The 15,905-nt window shown below is 40.1% G+C and overlaps 1 protein-coding gene across 2 annotated transcripts in view; it reads right to left on the bottom strand.

Annotated features, from left to right (window-relative positions):
• Positions 1–5,953: 5,953 nt before the first annotated feature.
• The window catches only part of PGM1 (phosphoglucomutase 1), a 36,302-nt gene continuing 26,350 nt past the window's right edge, over positions 5,954–15,905 (bottom strand). For both annotated transcript variants that reach the window (XM_089515336.1, XM_089515337.1), the window contains exons 5-11: positions 15,476–15,666; positions 13,281–13,435; positions 11,007–11,122; positions 10,218–10,353; positions 9,680–9,863; positions 7,420–7,554; positions 5,954–6,566 (exon numbers count right to left, since the gene is read on the bottom strand). In XM_089515336.1, coding sequence (XP_089371462.1) covers positions 6,477–6,566; positions 7,420–7,554; positions 9,680–9,863; positions 10,218–10,353; positions 11,007–11,122; positions 13,281–13,435; positions 15,476–15,666 — 1,007 coding nt within the window. In that variant the 3' untranslated portion in view covers positions 5,954–6,476. The remainder of the gene's footprint in view (positions 6,567–7,419; positions 7,555–9,679; positions 9,864–10,217; positions 10,354–11,006; positions 11,123–13,280; positions 13,436–15,475; positions 15,667–15,905) is intronic.

The raw sequence follows: 15,905 nt of genomic DNA, 5'->3' as shown, positions 1-15,905 counted from the left end.
CCATAGATATTTCCATATCTAGGGATTTAGAACTGTACTATTCTCTGAGGTAGGCTTCTCAGACCTAGAACATTACAGAGCTGAGCAACTGTGGGCCCTGGCTTAATTTATTGCCCTCAGCCAACTTTCAAGAGTGGCTGAACAATCCAATCACTGTCAATCACTCTCCCAACAACCCACTCCATGGAAGAAAGAGGGAGAGAGGAAGACAGAGGAAGAGAAAGAATGAAATCAAACAAGCGAGAAAGCAAGGGAGCATCTGGACTGACTGAATAGTTCCAGATTTTGTTCCTCTTCTTTCTGGGTAAAACTAAAGCAACCTAAAAGCTGGTCTAAAAAGTTTCCCATTGTGCCAGGAGCTAACAGAAAATTCTTTGGGATAAACTAAATGTGTATGGATCTCCAAAATAAAACTGGAAAGAACAAGAACAAAATCTGAGACTTTTTTTATTAGTCTGGATGCACTCGAGACAGAAAGAAGGAAAGGGAACAAAAAAGAGTGGCCAGTTCTAGCTGTCCCTCCCCCTCCCCAATTCTCCACTACCACAAGGAACAACAATTTGTGGCCAGGACTCAGCTGGCCAATAGCAATCTCCTAGATATGTCTACTCAGAAATTTGCTTCCATTTCCATGGATCAGACTCCCAGGTAAGGACTGCAGCTTATTTTATCTAGCCTGTATAATCATCAAAGTATCAAACATATGGCATAAAGGCAGTTTTGCCGGGATCACAGTGGCCTCTACAGGCCATGAACCATATCTGCAAAAGAAACCCCACCGAAACCCACATTTACTTTCCACAGGAGGCAAAGACAGATCTATTAATGTTTTCTTAGGGGGAAAGGGATGGGAACTTAACTGAAATTTTGCCCTACTGTTTGTGCTCATACAAATGCTGGTTTTGTTCAAGAGCCTAAAACAAGACTGCTGTTGAGTTTCACACTGTGCAATTACAGCACAATGATTCAACTTTAACTGCCATGGATTCATCCTTTGGAATCTTGGGATTTGTCGTTTAGGGAGGGGAACTGAGAATTCTCAGCCAGAGAGCTTTAGGGTGTTGGCATAGCAATTAAAGTGAAGTCAAAGTGCCTAAATACACTAAAGGCACCAGATTGCACCTGACCATGGAAGTTAAGTAGGGTCAGCACTGATAGTACTTGGATAGGAGGCCACCAACAAATATCAGGTGGTTTAGGCTATATTTCAGAGAAAGGAACGATCAAAACCACCTCTGAATGTTCCTCGTCTAAGAAAAGCCTATGAAATTCATGGGTCACCATAAATAAGCAGGCAACTTGAACGTATATATACAAAGTGCTATATTTGTGTAGTGTGGAAAAACCCACAATGATTATCCCTGCAAAATATCCAGATGTTTATTTAGGAAACAAGGTTCTCAATAACAGTTTGAAACTTGCAAATGTATAGGTCATTGCTTAGTGAGATATTTGGCACATTGTTAACATGGCACCTTTTGACTGGATTAGGGAATGATGTATGAAGGTAAATATTACACAGATGTAACTGAACAGAAACTGAGGCTACAGCCTACATCCATTTACCTGGGAGTTTTTGTTGTTGTCACCTGTTCTCAAGTCAGCCCTGACCCATGGCGACCTGGTGCAGGGACGTAGCCAAGGGTGGGGTTCTTGGGGTCCGGACCCCCCCTTCCGTTAGATAAAATGAATGGTGCGTGCTGCTGCACTGCCGCACCCAAACTCCATTATAATGGTGGCACTTAGTCTGGACCCCCCCCCCCTTCCCAAAATTCTGGCTATGTCCCTGCCTGGTGGGTGAGATATCTCTAAGTCTCCCTATCCTCCACTGCTCTGCTTAGATCCTGCAGATTCAGGCTTGTGGCTTACTCCAATTGAATCTACCCACCTGACATCTTACTCTCTTTCGACTGCCTTCCAGCTTCCCTAGCATTATTGCCTTTTCTAGTGAGTTGTGCCTTCTTATGATGTGGCCAAAGTACAAGAGCATCGGTGTCATCTTGGCTTTCAGAGAGTTCAGGTTTAATCTGTTTCAAGGACCCATTTATTTGTCACTTTGGCTATCCACAGCATCCTCAGTACTATTCTGCAGCACCACAAAGGAGTGGTTTTGTTTGTTGGATTTCTTCACTGTCCAGTTCTCACATCCATACACAGTGATGGGAAATATAATGGCTTGGACAATTCTAACTTTTGTGCTCAGTTGTATACGTTACACTTCAGGATCTTATCTAGCTGGGTACAGCACAATAAATTTTAGTGGAACTTTCTTCCTAACATACATACAAAGGACTGGATTTCCAAATTCTGAAAGGATAGGATGTAAGTGTTGTTCCTGAGACATTTCACTGACTTTACCATGACTCCGTTTAGGGGAAACAGTTTTATAGGTAGCCTACAAGTTTATAGTTGACCCAGAACAAAGATTAAGCACCTAAACACACATGGTTTGACCCCAGTAGGCTTAGCATCTTCAAGAATGGATGTTCTTTGGTGGCACTTACTGCTACAGTCTAGACAAAGGGCTTTTTTATTGTTATAATAAACAAATTGTAGTTCTCACTGCTGATATTTGGGGTGAAAATGGGATATTTTATCATTTACTATTAAGATTTTAAATTGTGTCTCAGCATTGAAGAAAGAGCAACTATTTCTCTCTTTCAGGGGACTTGGTATTTAGAATCTGTCATGTACAATTATGAGTTGAGTTTTCACATTAAAGGGGTAACAGGAAGAAGGAGACATCTAAGAGGAATTTAAAGGCTTCATAACATGTTCCATCTGGATTCCTTTGACAATGGGGCTTGTGCTTGCAGCATGAATAGTTTTGGAAAAGTCACAGCAATGCTTTTCTTTTAACAGTTCCTGACATTTGTAGAAAAATAGTCATGTAGTTTATTGGACTCCTGATAGTGAGAAAGTGCAAGTAGGTTGTCTATCTAGAAGAGTCTAGAAGCCTTAGAGCAGAGGTCCTCAGCTTTAGTCCCCCAGATGCTTTGGACACACACTGAATCAGGTTTCTGGGAGTTCTAGTCCTCCAGGTGGTTTAGATTTGAATCCCCAGATGTTGTGGTGCCTCTGTGGGGGGCAACTATGGAAGGCTAAGGGGCTGCACTTGTCCCTCACCACCTTGGCAAAGAAAAACACAGCATTTTTTGTTCCGAAATACCCACTAGGGAGGCATTTTCACCATGTTTCTGGGGACCTTTCTGTGCCATTTTGGGCCCAGGAGAGGCCTTTTGAACAGCAGGAAGTGAGCAGAAGTCACAGAAGGCATTTTGGAGTAAAGTGTTTTTTCACAAAATTCCAGAAAATGTTTTGATCCCTGGGGAGTCCAGTGGCTCTCCAGACATGGTGGATTTGCCCCCTTCCCACATCCAAGAAGGCATATTACAGTGAAGATCCTTTTTAAAAAAAAATGCAAAAACATTTTTTATTCTTATGGGAGCCTGTGGAGGCACAAAATGGCAGTACTTTGACCATCCTTGCCCTAGAGGAAGGACAGTACTGTTGCCACTCACTCCATTCACTTATATTTGGTTAAGTCAAATAAAAAGTACCGGTAAGCAAACAAAAAGGCAGTGCTTGGAAAGTACAACAGGTAAAATTTACAAAAATAAAAATAAAAAAGTAATCTGAAAAACTAAAATGTAGTCCAGCTGAAGCTTAACTAGAAAGCCCGAAAAATGTCTAATATAGGACAACACTTCTACGGTTTTTATATACTTTGGATATTATTTAATCATTAAGGACCTTAATGCAATTCAAGTGAGGAGCTGATAGTCAGATTCATACTGGAAAATAAGCAAATGTATTGTCAAAGTAGGGTCTATGCTCTCATGGAAGGGCAGGTCAAGACCAGGATGGGTTAAACAACCATTGGAGAATGAGGGACTAGATCTGATACACCTCAGATGAGAACTCAGAGGCCTTCAAATACCCCCACCCTTGCTGCCACCCATATAAATTTTTAAAATGCCCTACTAGAGCCTGAAGTGAGAGGCATGTTCCCCTCCCCACATCTGTTTTAGTTCCAGGACAGGCCATTTTTCAAAAATGAAAAAATAACCCCCACTCACTAAAGGACACAAGCATTTTAAAAATAAAAATAAAAATAGTATGAGCCCCCTTTAGACTCAAAAACAGCTTAGGTGTGTACTTTGTCCATCCATCATGAGTCACTTCAAAATTTTAGTTTTACAGTCACAATCCCTGCTGGTTATTTGGGGAGTTTAATCTGAAAAACTAACATTTCCAAATCTGGGGTCTGGCCAGCATTATTATTGTTGTTGTTCCAGGCCAAAATTTTGAAGAAAACCTTGCTACATTTCAGTGTTACATGGTTTGTATTTTCCCATTAGATCTAACAAAACTGGTCTGGTCAAAGAAGAGCCATTTATTCTTAATTTTGAAACACTGCAACCTGAACTGCATTTCCAACCGTTTTTTTGTTGGGAAAATCTATTGAATTAAGGCTGATGCGTATGCAAGCTGGTTGGTGCTCTCTCTCTCTCAACGCTGTATCCTGTATCAATTTTGAGAAAAAGAATCTGCAGCCACTCCTATATGCTTTCTTGGACACATGGGAGTTATTCCCAAGTAAAGATGTTGTTAACATATGCTGCAAGAGGCCTCTTACTTCATACTGTCACTGCCTGGCAGTTACTGGTACCTTCATTTCCTATCCATGATCAGTCAGTCTGTCAGTTTAGCTTTCCAAGTGCAGGTATGGGACTTATGTGGCTTTCATTAAAAAACACTAAGAGCTATTTCTTCTGAAGCACATAGTAGAGGCTACTTTATAAAATTAACAAGGTGATGATGATGATGGCAGTAAGTGATGGTTGGATGGCCATCTGTCGGGGATGCTTTGATTGAGATTTCCCGCATAGCAGGGTGTTGGACTGGATGGCCCTTGCAGTCTCTTCCAACTCTATCAAGATTATCGCACCAGGGTTAAAATGCTCCCCGGTGCGTTCTAATGTGCACGCACGGGAGGGGGTGGTGGTGCACGGAGCGTGATGGGAACCCGATGGGGCCCAGAACACTATTTTACTGCACAGTGGAATGCCGCCATCACCGCCAGGCGTTCCCATTGAGTTCCAGGGGACGCCATTTCTGGGAACTGTTTCAAAGCGTCCCCAGAAATGGCATCCCCTGGAACTCGATGGGAACGGATGGGAATGCCCAGCGGAGACGACGGCATTCTGCTATGCGGTAAAATAGCATTCTGGGCCCCATCGGGTTCCCATCACGCTCCGTGCGCACCCCCGCGCATGCACGTTAGAATGCACCGGGGAATGTTTTAACCCCGGTGCGATAATCTATGATTCTATGATCAAGAATAGTCCAAGAAGTTTTACTGCCTGAGGTGAAGGACAATATGTGTTCACTCCATAGCAATTAGATGTAAAGAAGTTTACAACATTGACAGGTAGTAACAAAACATTTTCCTTAAATTCACCCACCTGAAGGAATCAGATTAATTTAGGGGGTGTAGGATAGGATGTGTGGCATGCACAACTATGTCCTCCAACAGCTGGGATCTTGGGAGCAAAGGCTGTAATCTTCTTCTCCTGTTCCCTAGCATTTTCCACATGAAGTGATTGCTGTACTCTGCCTAATGCAGGGATAGGAGTTGGGTAGGACTCAAGATATTGTTGGACTGCAGCTCCCAAGAGCTCTAGTCAGCATAACCAATAGTGAGAAATTCTGGGCACTCCAGTCCAAGGACATATGAAGGGCTGCACAATTCCCACCCCTGGACTGGCCCTTCAAATAGTGGAAGGGGCACTTCAACAAATCTGAAATGGAAATTCATGGGGAAGTAAACAGAAGACCTTTATCTCACTTTTCCTCCACTTTCAGCACATATACATAGTTTTTGAAATAGATTTAAGTGGATGCTGTGTATACATTGTCTGCAATTAAAAAAAATGTAATCCCATAATGATACTGTTTCATTTCATTTTATTATTTCGTAATGCTTGTGTTTGGGGTGAATTCGGTGCAAGAGTGGCAGTGGGGTCTTTGTACAGACATTATGGCATAGAGTCCAACTGATAGAGACATTCCATAGTGATCAGGGAAACACCATTATTCACAGTGATTGTACATTTGTGGCACAATGCTTACAAAGAAACCTATCCATTGCCCTTCCAAAAATGCCTTTGTGCAGAAGCAGTACAGGGAAACTCTTGGAAAAGAGTAACATTATTTCAGAACTGCAAAACCAAAAGGCAAAATATATTAAATAAGTACTATGAACAAATTAGATAGGTAACAAGATGACATTAGCGAGACAATGTATATATGCATACACATAGTGTAAACTCTTTAAAATATATCTATTCTTTTATCACTCGATGGTGCTTTTAGCATTTTTAGGGATTAAAACTAGTAATACGAAGAAAGGCTAGCTGATTCAGTGGCTAGTTGCTTGACAACAAATTTTCAAATGGCTTCAAGTTCTGTATTTAAGTAATGACAGTGGGGCCAGTGCGACCAGTTCTCTCATGAAGCTGCGAAAGCTTCAAAGCAATGGAGATGAGAGGAGCCAACATGACCTGCAACAAAGGGAAGAAAAAAAAAAGGGGGGGAGTGAGGAGAACCAAGAAAATACTGGTCAACATTCCTACAAATAGTTTTTATGTTTGTTATTCTAATATATTTAAGATTTGGTCACTTGCCCTGTGCACACAGCTAAGTCTAGAAATCTAGGGACTTGAAGAACTATAATAATACCAGACAGAGCAAGATCTCTATTGTGACATGTAGAAATCTATAGAAGCAAAGGTTTTGAGGAACACACATTTCTAGCACCCGATTATGCAATAAAAACACTTGAAAGCACAGATGAGATAAGAATCTGAGTGAAGCTCTAGATCCAGAGTCAGAGAGAAAAATGTTAGTCTTTTGCATGCTTCACAATAACCCCTCCTAAGTCTTTTATGAAGAAATATGAAGTGTGACTGTCTTTTCCTTTCTCTAGCAAGAACACGATGTATTACTTTTTTGTTTTACTTTTCAAATTCTGCAGTACATTGCAGACTGAATATAAGTCCATTTTTCCATATCTTTTTTATTTTATTTTATTAAAGACTTCAAAGTCCGTAGCTGTTTTTCAAACCAAAGGATTCTATCAATTGCTAATGAATGCTATATTGCTAGCATGGTATCTCAGTAGTTCAGAGTGACCTTCCTATGAGTGTATTAAGATAATTCTGGATTTATTTCAGAAGCATGGGGTTCAAAAATCAAAATGTTTCCAGAGGATCATTTAAAAAATTTTTAATAATTACTCTAACAACTAAATTCTTTGCCTCCTGGAGCATATGAAACTTTCTGTCTCATTTCAATTGAGAAGATGATTCTCAAGGAGAATGGAAAAGAATGAGATACTCAAGAGTGGAATTCTACCTGAGGGTCTTCATATATTTTGGGTGCATCTTTTTCATAGCTATCAATATAAAGTCGCACTGTTGCTCCAGCACTTCCTGTGCCACTTAATCGGAAGATGATACGAGAACCATCAGCAAAGATGAGCCTCAGACCCTGAAAAGAATAAATATACAGCCAATGTATATTACTAAACATTTCTGAACAAACACACAAGAGATAGTTAAATAAACAACTAACCCCCTAGCCTTTTTTTGCAGCATTCTGACTACCATTTGGTGAACTTAATGTGTCTGACTGGAGAAGATGACTTCCAAACTCTCAATTTACTAGTAGAGCTACAGGTGCTCCAAAATAGGTATGACATAAAACCATGTCTTGAAGTTATACACTTTGTAGCCTATTTGTTCATAGTTTCTCTTCCATCCCAATTAACCTCTCAGGTAGGATTACATATTTTGCATATAGTCCTGCACCAAGCTCAGGAATCCAACAGATATAAATATAATTCAGTTTGGTGTATGCTTTGGAAAGAAGTAAATCAAGTGTATACCCAACTTTGCTTTATCTAAACTAAACAACAAAGCCAAAGTCATTACTGAGAAAACCTTCTGCCTCTGTTAGGTCTTGCTCTGAACTTGGTGCCTATAGATAATGGAGTGTATATAAGTGGATTAGATAATTCCATTGCAAGAAATATTTAACAAATCTAATTGTTAAATTCTTCTGAAAAGAAGAAAGTCAGCTTTCAGGTGCTACCAGTTTGCAGTTTAACATGATGATGTCCTGCCTGAACCATGTGGACAGAAAAATAGCTGTGAGACAGAATGTTTCAAGCAGGATATAAAAATAAAAGGTCACTGCTGCCACTGGTCTATAGCTGCAATTATTAATTATTGATTATACAATTTATTATGACTGCATCTTATTGCCATGAATAACAACAACGACAACTATAATCATCATCATTAAAATATATTGACCAGCTGAGGAGGCTGTTTGCTTTAACTATGACAGTGGTTGTCGAGTGTGCAATAAGCAGCTCTGTTTTCAGCAGGAAACCCTATTAAACTGGCCCTCAGGTCAACTGTGGTAAGTAAAAGAAACACTGCTAAATGTCAGTGGATCCTAATCTGCTGCTTCTTTTTGCTACAGGATTGCCATGACCAAGAAGTGTGGATGGGTCAAGGACTGAAAAGGTAAGTTTGTTCAGAGTCAGAAAATTTTCGGAAGAGGATACACACAAACAGATCTGGATAATATTAAGGGCAAAAAAACTGATATAAGACAAAACAGGGCAAGCACAAAAATATGAAAAAGGCTTGCTATCAACTTCTAGGTATTTCCTTTTCGAAAGGCTAAATGTGAGAGCTAGTGTGGCACAGTGGTTTGGATGTTGGACTAGGACTCTGGAGACCAGAGTTCAAATCCCCACTTTGCCATAGAAACCCACTGGGTGACCTTGGGCCAGTCACAATCTCTGAGTTTCAGAGGAAGGCAAAGGCCTCTGAACAAATCTTGCCAAGAAAATCCCACAATAGGGTTGCTGTAAGTCAAAAATGATTTGAAGGGGCACAACAAATTTGGAGATTGAGGACAATGAAAGTAGGATCAATGTATCATTTTTAAATGGGCTCAGTTGAGAGCCAGTAAGATAGTCACTTTCATAATTTCCACAGGAGCAACTCCTTTAGGATACTGAAATGAACTAGTTTCTCTGCTGAATCTAACTGTATTCACCAGTTAAGCTTTGAAGTGTGTTCACCTTCACCCTGAATGGAGATGAGGATATACTGATCTGTATCAGCTCGGCAAATACTCCAAGCTCTTCACATGATCCCAGACTTCAAAGACCTGTGTCCTCTTCATTGCATATATTATTAGAAAAAGACTCTCAGGTGATGGAGTGTTAACAAAAAAGGATCTTATGGCACATACATCCAGCTTTCAAACAGAGATAACAAAACAATAAGGGTCCCACATTTTTGGTAATTACATCTTAGCGAAACAGTCTTTTATGACCATGAGAAGGCCAGACCAGAAGATTGCAAGGCTTCTATAGTTTTTATGGCTCACCAGAGCTATAGGCATAATTTGGTTGCATCGTGACAAAATGGGATTAAATCTTAAAAGTTACATTTAAAAAAGAAGCTGTGTATGTGTCTAAGGACATCATCGTTAAACATATTTTAATTGTGTCTGGTGTCATAATAAACATCACCACCATCAGGACACACTTTCTGACCACTTCCATCTACTTCAAGTTGAACCATTTTCCTACCTGATTCCTTGAGATGCTTCCATCTACAGGATCACTGTATTCAAAGTTATCTGCTTTCTCCACAGTGTATGACTTATCACCTGCCGATAGCTGCTTTCCCACAAAAGAACGGTCAAAGAACATTGTCTCTAGATCTTTCATCATCTTGTTAGCACCATCAGCATCCACCTCTTCATAGTCATATCTAGATAGCAGTCAGGAAAACCTTAGTAAGACAAAGATGGATGACTATGGCAAGTACCTGTAGTCATCAGCATGTAACCATCCTTTTAAAAATCTTCATACAATATTTTGTGCCATTTTAAAAATAGAAACCTGATAAAGGGCAAGATATGTATACAGTTTACATAACAGAATTTAAAATATGGCACATAACTTGTATTTCTAAATCACCAACAGCACCACAAATACCAGTATCATTTCCATAGACATTTCTTTCACAGATGTTTACTGTGGAACCTCTGATAATTCTGTTCTATTCATTGTGTTCACATACAAAATATACAGACTTTAATGAAGTAATTCATATGATCCATACCTTGTGAAGAAGTTCCTCCCAAATTTTTGCCAATGGTCTTTCAAGATCTCCTCCACACTCTGTTTGCGGGCTGCTATGATTGAGAGCCATGCCAATACAGCCCAGAGTCCATCTTTTTCACGGATGTGATCAGATCCTGCAGCAGACATGCACACAAAACTCATATAAATGAAGCACTATTCTGCCAAGAGGAAAAAAATAACTTGATGAAACAGAATCTTTTTAGCTTGAGAGTACTTTGCTTGAGTTTCAGGTATAGAGGCCATTATGTACAACTGTAAACAGAGATGCAACTAATGTGAGCTACTGTACTGTTAATAATGTCTTTCTCTGTAAGCATCTTCATCCTATTTCGGTCCCAGCAAGGAGGAGGATAGGGAACTAGCATCATCTCAGAACTGTGCCAGAACCTGCACCTGGGGGAGATTCCCTTTGTCAAAGTCTTGGAATAGGAATATGCCCATTTCTACTCCTTTGTTTTAACGTATAGTGGGAGATCTGACATGAGTGTTTTTCAGGATATAATTGTTCTAGGTATCATCAGAGCCTGAAAATGTATTTTTATACTACAATTCCCAAAATTCCCAAGGCAGCCTGGCCACTGAAATCAATGGGAGCTGAAGGCAAAAAAGTTGAGGGACAAATATCTTGACCTGGTATACATTTTAAATACTGGTTGATTGCTTTCTTAATAGTGTTGTGTTTCGTTTGGCAGGTTGTTGTTGGCTACTTTGAGTTTCCTTTTGGAAATAAAAATGTGGTACAAATGAAATGTAAATGTTTCCTTACCAGTACCAAAACTCTCCTCTCCACACAAAGAAAGTTTGTTTGCATCCATGAGATTTCCAAAGAACTTCCAACCTGTTGGAGTTTCATATAATGCAATCTTTGTCTCTTTGGCTACCCTGTGAAAAACAAAGTCAGTGTAATCAATCCATGATTTACTAGAAAACATGTCAGGGCTAATATGTTCTAAGTAGTAAATAATGTCCTTGATCATACTACCTGGTGCTTTGTGAGCCTACCTAATCTTTTTACACATTAGTGGTCCAGCATAACACGGAATGGCAACATTTCCCAGCTACCCACATGAAATTGTATGTTCCTTTCTGCCTTTTCTATCCCCCAATATTCAAGACCTTTTTATCCTTCACGGGGGTGGGAGTGAAGAGAAATGGCCATTCATGTTTTTTAAAAAACCAACAATATGACTGACAGACTTTGATCAATTGATATTTTGAAATGGAAGCAGAGTTTTAATAAACATTTCAGATGTTACCCCTTTTATACGTGTGCATTTACTGCATTCAAGCCATCATTTAAGAACTGGTGGTGAGCTAAAGTAATCAAATTTCAACGTTTTAGAGAACACTGCCCAGCAAGGCCAGGTCCCAAAGGACTCCAAAACCTGATCTATGGGCTAAAAGGGGGCTCTGTTGACTTTGTTTCCTGAGTAAAAGCCACTCGTGTTGCATGACATGCCACTTCTGAAACTGGAGAAGAATCTCAAAAACTGTTTTGTTTGGTAAGAAGAGAAAAAAGTCAGAATCTCATCAGGCATGGCCAGGCTCTTGGGTCCAAGCCAATATTCTTTGCAATCCTTAGCCTATTATGAATAATTTTTTCAATATATTTTTCAACTTTGTTGTAAAGGTATTTATTTACATACACATCCTTTATTCTTCAGTCAACAAACTGACTGCTGGTATGAATTACAAGAGAATTAATAAAAATAAGTTAGAACCGTAATCATTTACAAGTACAAACTAAAATTAACTCCAGCAAACTGTTAAAGAAAAACACTGCTATCATTCTAAGGTGGAGGGGGCCACCTAGGAGAGGAAGGTTGTAACTATACTACTAAATCCAACAAGTGAGTTGTTCAGCCAAATCACCATGCAGAGTGAGTTCCACAGATGAAATCGCATCAAGAAGGTGCTGTACTTAAGTAGGATCCCCAAGGGTACAGGGAGGGTGAGATGAGACCATTACCTTCAATAAGAATTTGCCCCTTCCATGACATTTTCTTCCAGTTCCTATATTTCTAGCATTTCATCAACTTAAAATTTCAACTGAGCATTTAGCACTACAGTTTAGGCATCCAAAGAAAATGGGAAGACAAAAGTACCAATGGAAAGCAAATATCTCAAATGTAAGAGTTCTAAGCATGAACACTTTGCAATGCCTTATTTTCTGGAATGCTATAGGTTTGGGGACTGAAGCAAAATTTCATTCGGAAGAGCAGAATTTGTATTTTAGGTACCAATGCCTTCATCCCACCTCACCTCCCATACTACTGCTATATTCTTGGTTCTCTCTCTCTCATGCATGCATGGATCTGTCTTCCCTTTCTGCATTAGGCAATGGAGTTCCAGCTTTTAATTCTATACAGCATTAACAGTTGAACAAGAACTGTCCTGGAGCTGCCCACAAATGGCATGTGGTTCATCTCTACTTTAAGGTGGCAGGTAAAAAACGTATCAGCAGCCACTGTCATTTGCAAACCACTGTGCATAAATGTCTCTTCTACTTTATGTGCAGCTTTTAGCAGAGTCTAGAATCTGGGTTGGCTCCTGTGGCACTCTAGAAATTATTGGACTCAAAACATCCAACATCCTTCAGTATGGCAATGCTAGCTAAAGCAGATGGAGTTGCAGTTCAACACCATCTAGAAGGTAACACAATCTCCATTCATGTTTTAGGAAGTTGTAGATCTGGGATGGGCAACTATAGTTTGCTAGATGAGTTGGAATGCTCCCAATTTACAACTGTCTATGCTAATAAGGGCCAAGAGGAGATGCTGTGCAACATCAGAAAGGTCATAATTCCCAGCCCTGATCTGAGATGCACTTTAGACTTTGGAATATTATGAAACCAATTCACCTGGCTGAACAGATATTAATTTGATTTCTGTTATTCCTACCTACACTAGAAATGGTATGAGTGTGTAAGAGTACACATATCACTTTTGGTACACCCTTAACTGATTATTAAAAGACCAAGAGAAAATTCGGACAAAGTCAACGACTCAAGAAGAAAGACATTTCACCTTTTAACTCCTACCTGTCAATTGCGCCACTTGTAGGCATACTTCGGGCAAACCCTCGAACACCTGTTTGTTGAAAGTAAGGAATACTAAAAATATTTGCAGCAATAACAGCTACAGAATCTGAGGGATTCACAAAGAATCCATGTTTTCCAAGAATCATGTTGCGATCCTAGTGAAGACAAAAGTGAAAAAAATGGTTTTAGCTTGGCAATATGGCTAGGCAAAAGAAAATGTTAACTGCATACAATGGGCCCTTGATATCTAATGGTGTTTGGTTCTAGGATGTCCTGTGGATACCAAAATCTGTGGATGCTCAAATACCATTATATATAAGGTGTAGTCAAATGGTATCACTTATATAAAATGGCAGAATCAAAGTTTGTTTTTTGGATTAAAAAAAATATTTTCAAGATTTGGACATTTGAATCAGTGGATACAGAATCCATAGATACGGAGGGCCAACTGTACATATTAATGGAAAATGAAAGTCAAAAGATGTAATCTTTTGGTGTAAGGAAACGTAGAGGCTCTGTTTCCACTGACAGAATTTGGATGAGATCCAAAGGCACTATCACTTGCATGTAACATTGGCCTCAACCAGACAGGTGGCTTGGAGCGACCTCTGGCCATTCCAGCTGTGAGCGAGCCCTGAGTGGTGGGGGACCATAGTGACCAGATACTGTGGTCCCAAAGCCAGCCACTGCCATAGCGCTAAATGGGCTGCCAGCAAGAAGTGACTTTTTGCCACTCCTTTTGCGTCTGGCTTTTCTCGGCTCTGCACTCTCTCCTTGCGGCTTCTAGCTGCTCTGGGGCCATGCATCATTTGTATGCCCCACCCCCAGAGCAGCTGGAAGTCACACTTTACTGCCCGTCTGTTTCAGGCCATTATTAGGAGTAGAAAATCCAATACAAACTTATCCAGGAATCATGTTACAGTTGACCCTTGACATTCATGGAGATTAGGGGCACAAGACTCCCCACAAAAGTCAAAATTCGCAAACAAAGCAGGGGGGGTGAAAGCAGTGCATGTGTGCATGCCCCCCATCTACCTTTTGAAGCCCCAAACAGCTGTAGCAAGCTCTCTGAGGTCCTGGAAGGTCAGGAGAGTATGCATTCACAGCTCCCTCCTTCCCTTCTAAGTCTTCAGGGAGCTCTAGGGAGCTCTCTGAAGCCTTGGAACAACAGGAAGGAGGGCACATTCACTTTCTCCAAACCCCTTTCCAAGGCAAGAGAGCTGTCTTTCCCCAGGCACCTCCCTGTCCTGGAAAAGGGTGGGGGACTATTTTCCACAAACCCCTTCCCAAGGCAGAGAACTGCTTGGGGAAAGAAACGGCTCTCTGTCCTGGAAAGGAGTGGGATTGGCACACACAACCTTCCTGGCTTCTCCCTCCTAGGCTTATTTCTCCCCAGAGGAAAAGCCCAGGAGCGATGAGGAAGAGGAGTGTGTGCGCAGCAGCCTTGTCCTCATGAATAATTAAAACCAAGAGTATCAAAGCCACAAATGTCGAGGACAATTATATATTGGTTATTTTGCACAGTGTAAGGTTGATATTATTCTCCTTCATGGAAATGAAGAACATGCAACAACATATATACATCCACACACACACATGTTTATTTCACTAGTTGCTTAGGTTATCTTTGCTCTCTCTTTAAAAATATTATCTTTCTAGACCACATTTTGTGGATAAAGAACATGGTGTTGAGTTGAGATGTCTTGATCTTTTGTTCAACATCACAATCACCTTTTTATTGGGGTGGGGAAATTTTGGCTATCCACACATATTTGACTATAATCATCAATACTTTTTAACATTAGCCTTGCTGGCTGAGGCTACTGGGAAATGAAGTTCTCTGCTCTTGTCACTGAGGAATGGAAGCCTTAAACTAAAGGGAGAGAGCCTGCCATAACTTCTAGCATATTGATCATCATACTTTCCAGTTTCAGTCATAAAAACATACAAACGACAACTCTATAGAGTGTAGAATATTTTTCTGAAGTGACATTTAGCAATGAATACAGTTCCTTCACAACTCTGAAAATTTCAATATAAATTCAGTTTGTTTCTATCAAGGGTAGGCCTGGTTCAACTATTTTAGAATCCATCAGCTGTTTGAAGTTCCACATGTCAGCAGGAACAAACTTTCATTTAAAATTGGTGTGTGTGTGTGTGTGTGTGTGTGTGCTTAGGAGGATAGTAGAACATACCCCATCTCCATCAAAGGCTGCTCCAAAATCATATTCTCCTGTCTTCATACTCTGGACAAGATCAGCAGCATATGTCAAGTTTGGATCAGGATGATGACCACCAAAGTCCTCAAGAGGTACACAATTCACAGCTGAATTTGCTGGGGCCCCAAGCTCTTCACAGAGGATCTTTTTTACATAAGGCCCAACAACTGATTCAGCAAAGCAGGGACAAAGGAACAAATAAGTGTAAATGCTAACAATTTTTTAAAAAAGAAATCAATCACAAACACTTAAATTTTTGCTGAAAAAATTGTGTGATCATTTAGAAGTGACTTATGTGATAGTTTTTATCAAAGTATAAAACCAATGGATTATCACTAGGATTCTCACGAGTGTTTCAATATGCACTTAAGCATTATGTCTTCATGTTGATGGAAGAAAAATAACT

This window comes from Sceloporus occidentalis, unplaced genomic scaffold (genome assembly GCF_023333645.1).
Source record: "Sceloporus occidentalis isolate IW3139 unplaced genomic scaffold, rSceOcc1.0.p SCAF_3, whole genome shotgun sequence".
Taxonomy (NCBI): domain Eukaryota; kingdom Metazoa; phylum Chordata; class Lepidosauria; order Squamata; family Phrynosomatidae; genus Sceloporus; species Sceloporus occidentalis.
Note: the sequence above shows the minus strand (reverse complement) of the source record. Positions and strands in the feature narration are given on the sequence as shown.